At 47.3% G+C, this 7,860-nt stretch overlaps 1 protein-coding gene across 2 annotated transcripts; it reads right to left on the bottom strand.

Moving 5' to 3' along the window:
* Nucleotides 1–3,022: 3,022 nt before the first annotated feature.
* On the bottom strand, nucleotides 3,023–7,501 carry ARMCX2 (armadillo repeat containing X-linked 2). Of its 2 annotated transcripts, none has more exons than XM_059386108.1 (4): nucleotides 7,413–7,501; nucleotides 6,130–6,193; nucleotides 5,729–5,805; nucleotides 3,023–5,395 (listed from the first exon to the last, which is right to left on the bottom strand). In XM_059386108.1, exon 4 carries the CDS (start codon nucleotides 5,264–5,266, stop codon nucleotides 3,434–3,436), a length of 1,833 nt encoding a protein of 610 aa, XP_059242091.1. In that variant the 5' UTR covers nucleotides 5,267–5,395; nucleotides 5,729–5,805; nucleotides 6,130–6,193; nucleotides 7,413–7,501; the 3' UTR covers nucleotides 3,023–3,433. The 2 variants fall into 2 exon arrangements, with proteins under 2 accessions (XP_059242091.1, XP_059242090.1); XM_059386107.1 differs by having other exon boundaries at nucleotides 5,733–5,805.
* Nucleotides 7,502–7,860: the final 359 nt, after the last annotated feature.

Raw genomic sequence — 7,860 nt, 5'->3', positions numbered from 1 at the left:
TTTTGTCATGCCAACAAAATAGAAGCACATTGAAAATTTTAATAGTTGCATAACATATTACTGTGTGGACATACTGCCTATTGTTTAGTCAGTTCCACAGTGTTAAACATTTAAGTTACTTCTAATTCCCCACCCCCCCTTAGAAACGGTGCTGAAATGAACATCCCTTGTGTATTTCTCTGTGTAAAATTATTTGATTATTTCCTTAGGAAAAAATCCTACAAGTGGAATGCTTGTCTGAAAGTAAGTACATCTTTATAGCTTCTTTTTCCTTTTTTTTTTTTTGGTTTGATTTCAAGTTTTTATTTAGATTCTAGTTAGTTAGCATATATGGTAAATTGGTTTTAGGTGTAGGATTTAGTGATTCATCACTTATACATAACACCCAGTGCTAAACACAAAACATGCTCTCCCATTTAGCCCATCCCCTGCCACCCTCCTCTATCAACCCTCAGGTTTGTTCTTTATTATTAAGAACCTTTTTTATGGTTTGCCTCTTTTTCTCCCCCTATGTTCATCTGGTTTGTTTCTTAAATTCCACATATGAGTGAAATCATATGGTATTTGTCTTTCTCTGACTGACCTATTTAATTTAGCATAATATGGTCTAGCTCCATCCACATCATTGCAAATGACAAGATTTCGTGCTTTTTGATGGTTAAGTAATATTGTACGTGTGTGTGTATATATACAATATATATGTGTATTATATATATGTCAACATATATATGTGTATATATATATACACACACACATATGATCACTGATCTTGATCAATGTAGATGTATATATATATATATATACATCTTGATCAGTGTGTGTGAGTGTGTGTGTATATATATATATATATATATATATACTTTCTTCTTTATCCATTCATCAGTGTTGATGGACATTTGGGCTCTTTCCATAGTTAGCTATTGTAGATAATGCTGCTACAAACATCAGGGTTCATGTAACCCTTCAGATCAGTATTTTTGTATTCTTTCGGTAAGAATACAAATAAATAAATACATGTTTATTTATTTGTTTAGTCAGTTCCACAGTGTTAGACATTTTTATTTGTAGTTTTTATTTGTATTTCCTTGATGATAAATGATGTTGAGCATCTTTTCATATGTGTTTGGCCATCTGGATGTCTTCTTTGAAAAAAATGTCTATTGATGTCTTCTGCCTATTTCTTAACTGGGCTATTCATTTTGGGGGTGTTAAGTTTGATAGGTGCTTTACTAACCCTTTATCAGGTATGTCATTTGCAAATATCTTCTCCCATTCCATAGGTTGTCCTTCAGTTTTGTTGATTGTTTCCTTATCTTGACAAAGTCCCAGTAGTTCATTTTTGCTTTTGTTTCCCTTGCCTCCTGAGATATGTCTAGTAAGGAGTTGCTGTGGCCCAGGTCAAAGAGATTGCTGCCTGTTTTCTCCTAACATCTTTCTAGCTTCTTATGCAGATTACCAAATTGCCTTCCAGATAAATTGTACCAATATATAATACCCATCTGTCCCTTTTCTATGTAACCCCCTCCCAGGAGTCTTTATCTCTATCCTTGCCTCATGTCACCATACACTTGCATAAGAATGATTGTTCTGTAAGGGGTGTCAGGAAAGCAGGCTGGGTTTGAAGAATCTCTGGGACCTTCCCCATTTTCTACTTTCATTGCTTTGGTGGGTCAGGGAGGAGAACAAAGAAGATGCATCTGCTCTTATATGAATTTAAGGGTGAGGGTAGGCTTCCCATAAAGGCTTCACCACTCCCCCTCTTCTAAGAGAAGACAGAGCTAGATCTCTAACCCTAGGGAAAAAACTACTCTTTGCACTGAATTATTCTCTGTCACAATGCTTTGTCTCATCATTAGAAATGGTAACTCATTTTGGCACTTCATGGTCACCAGAACTTCCCAAGAAAGAGGGCTTTCTTTGTTAAGACCTGCACCAGCTCGTACAGTTCTCCATCTTTGTCAACCTACAGCCAAGTCAGGCAGCAGAGCTTGGTCTTTTTCTTTTTTTTGGTAAGCATCTGTTTTTCCCACCATTCCTTGACAATTCTTATAAGGTGGTGACTATCATCTTATTTCATCCTTTACCATCTCATTTTTGGTTTATCATAACTTTTTTTTTCAAATTTATTTTTATCATAACAGTATTCATTGTTTTTTCACCACACCCAGTGCTCCATGCAATCCGTGCCCTCTCTAATACCAACCACCTGGTTCCCCCAACCTCCCATCCCTGCCCCTTCAAAACCCTCAGATTGTTTTTCAGAGTCCAGAGTCTCTCATGGTTCACCTCCCCTTCCAATTTCCCTCAGCTCCCTTCTCCTCTCATAACTTTTAACAACATTCTCATTCCACTCTTTTTAAAAAAGGTTTTATTTATTTATGAGAGAGAGCATGAGTGGAGGGTGAGGGCGGGGTGGGGTGTGGGATAAGCAGGCTCCCCACTGAGCAAGGAGCCCAATTCGATTAGGGGCTCAATCCCAGGATCCTGGGATCATGACCTGAGCTGAAGGCAGACGCTTAACCGAGTCAACCAGGTGCCCCTCATTTCCAGTCTTGATGCCTAACCTCATCCCAGCTCCAATCCATTTTGCACACTGCCACCAGATTATTTTTCCCTTTGTCAAAAATGTCTAGTAACTCCCAGGATATGACAGGGTATTTCAATCTCAGTAGGGGTTTGGGATCTCCCCCACCGCCGATTTCCTCACCCTTGATTTCCACCCTTTTCTCTCATCACTTCTTTTCCCACAGCTTCCATTTCAGGCAAATTGGTTACCTTCTTCTCATAGGAACAGATTCCCCACCTCACGACTATCTTCAAACTATTTTCCTCACCTGAAATGCTTTTCTGTGTTTTCTCATGCTGTCCTTTCAGAGCCCAGCTTAAAGCTTTCTAGCAACTTCGTCATTTAACCAGACAGCACATATCTGACTATGAACATTGCCCAGGTGCTATTAGTCATCCTTTTGCATTTATGCGCCTTATCTCACCAGCTAGATTTAAAAACATGAGAACATTTTTTTTGGTCAGTCAAAACATACAACTTTATTGATGATACACAAATAAAGTCTTTGGTGGATAAATTCAAGTCAAAACAAATGACAGAAGTGTAGGCTATTTATGATGGACAGGTTCACTGTCAACTCACATAGAGGAACCAGTAAAAATATTTCCATTCAAGCAGCACGATTAAAGTCACAAATGCGTTTTCAGTACAAGAGGACTATTTATTTGGTATTCATAAAATGATTCAGCTTCAAGCTGGAGACTGTCACAGATAACATCATTCTGGATGATACATTATTCAAAACTGGCAGCTGAAAGGATCCCTTTAGTACATGGACAAGTGGAAAAGCAATAACTTTCAATTTTCATTGCTTCCAGACTGGAAAATCAAGAAATTTCTTCAAGTCTTTTGAGAGCACATAGCCAATCAGAATTTGTCCACTAGTTTTATAACTTTCACTTTCACCAAGAGGTCATGGTGATCGGCTAAGGCTCGAATTTTCTTAACGCACACTCCAGATGTAGTGCATAAGTAAAAAAGGGAACCTTTATTGAATTCTCTGTAGTTGAATACTTCTGCTCTGAGATTGTCATAGATGATCTCAAACAGAGTAAGGGCATTAATAAGAATTTCTGATTCCACATAAGAATTATAAAGGGAACTAAAGGATGATGGCACTTGGGTGCTAAGCAGTTTTTTTAACATATCTGGATTTTCAGCAAAATTTGAAAGTATTTTCAAAATCTCAACCTTGATTTTTCCACCTCCCTGAGATAACAAACGGAAAAAGTTTGCAATGGAGTTGACAAGCAGGTGCTGGTAGTCATTGGTAATTGTCATGTTTGTTAAAAATTTTAGTCCGACTACCTGTACTGCTGAGTTCAAGTTAGAGGCCATGATATCATCCATTACTTTATTCATGTATACCTGAAGTCGGCCCTGATTTTCATAGTTCTCACTCAGGTTATTCATGGCCATTAAGGCTTTTTCCTTAATGTGGGGATCGGTTTTGTTGATCATGTTTGCAATAATTGGGAGGCCTCCCAATTTGCGAATTGTGTCTTGGTTGCATGAATAATTGGCATTGTTGCTCAGAGTGAGCAAAGCTACCTGTTGGATGAAAGGATCATCAGATTTCTGAAGCAAAGCAAGGACTTTCCTGAGGTCTCGGACACCCAGAATCTCATCTATTTCATAAGGAAAGGGGCGCTTCTGCATGGGAACAGGTCTCCTCCCCCCTCTCCCTCTCTGCTGGGTTTCAGGCTCAGAGTCTGACTCGGACTCTGTGTCAGTCCACCCGGACTCCCCTTCCTCAGAATCAGGGACCTCTGCCAGGAAAGCCTGTCCCCCGTTAGCGGAGGCTGCAGCAGCTGCCGCAGCCCCATCCCCAGGGCGGAAACCCAGCCCCAGTTCATCTACTTCCACCTTGTTTTTCTTGCCCTTGCCCTTGCCCCCAGTCCGAGACCTGGTTGCCTTGGCTCCACCTTTGGGTACAGCTCCAGCCACTGACCCGGCCTTCGGTATAGCGCCGGTATGAGCCCCAGGCGTTGCTTTCTTGGAGGATGCTGCTGTTCTGGGGTATCCTGAAGTCCCAGGAGCCTCCGCAGCCCCAGTAGGCACTGTTGCCCCAGAAGGCACTGTTGCGGCAGGAGGCATTGTGGGTACAGGAGCCTCCGCAGCCTCTGTAGATGCTGCCGCCTCGGTAGGGGCTGGCGCCCTGGGAGGCACCATGGGCACCCCGGCAGCCTCTGCTGTGCCAGGGGCTTCTGGCGAATTGGGAGCCCTTGCCACTGTGGGGGCTTCTGCAGCCACGGAAGCCTCTGCCTCCCCGGGGGGTGGTGCCATTGAGGAAGGCGCTGTGGCCCTTGCTACTGGTTCAGCCTTAGATCCAACCCCTGCCCCTTCTGCCTCCTGGACCTGATTTCCTGCCCCACTCTGAGCCTCAGCGCTGGCTGCAGCTGGGGCCACTGCCTCATCTCCAGCTGCTTCCAGAGCAGAGGCTTCATCCTGGGCCCTGTCCTCTGTCCGAGTGCGGACTGGGGTTGGAGGACCGAATCCAGGCCCAAGGTCAATTGTGAATCCAGCCCTTGGTCCGGCTCTAGCCCTGGCTCCATTCCCAGCCACAGCCCTTGTCCTGGGCTTGGCCATTCTCTTCTTTGTCTGGTTTCTTCCCCTGGCATATTTGTAGACACAGTACCAGGCACTAGCCCCAATCACTATCCCGGCGGCGACACAGCCAGCATCTCGAACTCGGCTCATGGTGCAGCTGGAGTAATTCTCTGATCCAGGGTGTGGACCTGGCTTTCCTAAATGGGATGTGTGCACGTCTGGGCGAGGCACTTCCGCTCAGGCTCACAGGTTTTCCACAGGCTACAAGCAGAGCAGGACCTGGGACAAAGGACAGAAATGAAACTTAAGGTTCTGGCTCACTCTGTGCTTAACCAGGCCTACACAGAGGAGCGTTTGGAAACATAATGCTTGGTGCGTGGGCTAGTACCCAGACACAGGACCCAGGTTGTCTAAGGTTTCCTACACCTTCATCCCTAGCTGGCCCTACCCAATGCCAACACACTATTTCCCAGCACCTAAATGGGGGATGAGAGGCAGTATGGACACTAGGAAAGCTGGTGGAGAGCAGAACAACAGTAAAGACCCCAGATGCTGCTCTGATTCCCCCCTCAGTCATGCCCAAGGATTCCCAGATGGTGTTCATGCACATACCAACCTGCTGGGAACACGGGCAGTTTACTTTTTTCCACCAAGCTTGTACTTGTGCAGGGCCTCAAATTCAGGCAGACCTGCAGAGAGAGAGCCCAGAAAGGGTGTTTTGGGGTCGTTGGTAGATGGAATCCGTTTCCTATGCAGATTTGAATCCTTGTGGGTGAAGTTTTCCATCTCAGGGATACTCTTCCCCTCTTTAACCCTTCCTCATCAAACCATTAATTAAGAAGGCAGATGTCACACCTCTTTCTCTGCACCAAAAAAAGGCAGGCCAAAGGCAAGGGTGTCTCCCTACAGAGGGAGGAGATGGGGGAAGAGAAGCCTCTGGCCCCAGGCTCTGCTCCGGTTTCCGCCATATCCACACCAGGGGTTCCCAGACAATTCCCACTCTCCACACTGACCTCCAGGGATTCAGGGCTGTTTCCTCTTCGTTCAGTTCAGTGAAAGCTTCATCCTAAGGACAGACTGAAGGGCAGAAATACAGACACCAGAGGTTGGAGACTGAGCCTGGTGTTTGGAGACCCAGGCCACAAGTCCCCATAATTGCCTTCTAGCATTCGCGTAGCCTATAATGACAACCTCTCAATTCCCTCAACTCTTCTTACCCCTCCCATCCCACACCATCTCCCCCCTCCTGCGCAGACTCCCCAGGCACTCAACCACTCCTTCCTTTTGCCCCGCCCCACCCGTCCGCCATTTCTCCGGGACACACAGCCACACCCCTTCTCCTGCACCCAAGCGGGAGGGGGCGGGGCGAGGGTGCAGCAAAAACTGGATGGGACGCGGGTGAGGGATTACTGCCAAACAATCTAGTGTCTTCCTCCCAGGATCACCCGTCCTTCAGTCCCCAGCCCCCCGACGTAGCATAAGCCTGCAGATCAGAGGCCCCGATGTCTGACCTTTCGGTTTGAGGGTCGTGATTTTCCACTGTTTCTCCGTTCTGGGCTCCGCCTCCCACCCCCCACCCAAATCCCCTAATAACCGCTAAGCCTCCCTCCAGCGTACCAGAACTCCCTTTCCAGGACTCAATAAACAGGGGTGAAGGGCTGTGTGGGTTGGAGGTGTCTGGAAAGCAGTCTGGGAGTTAACACAGCGGTTTAATACCAGATTCTCTCAGGGTCCCCCCCTTCCCGTGAAGTCCAGACAGCGCCAAACCCGCCATCTGCCCTACAGACGCTGGCACACCCATTTTCCAGCACCCCCAAAGGACCGGGGGCCGGCGGGGGGGCGGGGGAGGGGAAAGTGGAAGGCATAGTCGGGGGAGGTATCTGCAAAGTGAGGGTGAGAGTGAACGGGCCAGGCCGGCTTGTTTCCAATTGCGTCCCCTCCGGTCACCCTTGCCCAACAACCACCCCGCTGGCCTTATATGCGCTGCCACGTTTATTTCTCTCCCTCCTCCTCTCAAAACAGGACGGGATGTGGGGGTGCGGGGCCGAAGTGTCAAACACAAAACCAGAAAACATTGACTGGGAGAGGAAGTAAGCGGATTCTCCGCAAGTATATCAGTCTTTAGGTTCCCCCCTCCCCCTCTCCCCGCCGCCCACCAAAATGAGCTGCGACTGAGCGCGGGGATCGGGAAAGCCGGCCAGGAGCGAGCGAGGTAGAGGCACCCGCGGCCTCAGACGCCCGCCTCTCTGAGCTACCCCTTTCAGGAGTGCCAGGCTATGCCCACCCTCACACCCACCTGCCCGGATCTGGGGGAATTTTCTCCTCCTCCTCCTCGCCTGGGTTAAACGCACGGCAGTGCGCGGCGCAAGAGAGTTGGTACCCAGAGGAGGACGGAGGACGGCCGTCAGGGCTTTAAGTACCTTTGCCCACGTCAGCTCCTGGTCACGTGAGGGCTGCATCGCCAGTAAGCGTGGGTCCCCAATTTCCACTCCTACCGAGAGCATGAGCCCCCTCCTTTAGCCCCCCTCCTACCTCACCCCACCACATCAGGTCCTGTCACTCTCTCTCTCTCTCTCTTTTTTTTTTTTGTCTTCGTAGTCCCGGAGGCCAAAAGTAGCCCCTTCTCCCTGTGTTAGAATTTGCCTTTTTCTAGATACCGGGGATGGATGCATCTTCTCGGAGCGCTACTGGCAAAATTTACTTGTGTGTGTTGTGTGTTGGGGAATTGTTTCATTCCTTCGTAG

The sequence above is a fragment of the Mustela nigripes genome, chromosome X (genome assembly GCF_022355385.1).
Source record: "Mustela nigripes isolate SB6536 chromosome X, MUSNIG.SB6536, whole genome shotgun sequence".
NCBI lineage: Eukaryota > Metazoa > Chordata > Mammalia > Carnivora > Mustelidae > Mustela > Mustela nigripes.
This window is presented reverse-complemented; position numbering and strand designations above follow the sequence as displayed.

Bases quoted from the DNA above. Each gene is read 5' to 3' on its own strand.
- ARMCX2 (XM_059386108.1), bottom strand. From the start codon at position 5,266: ATGAGCCGAGTTCGAGATGCTGGCTGTGTCGCCGCCGGGATAGTGATT.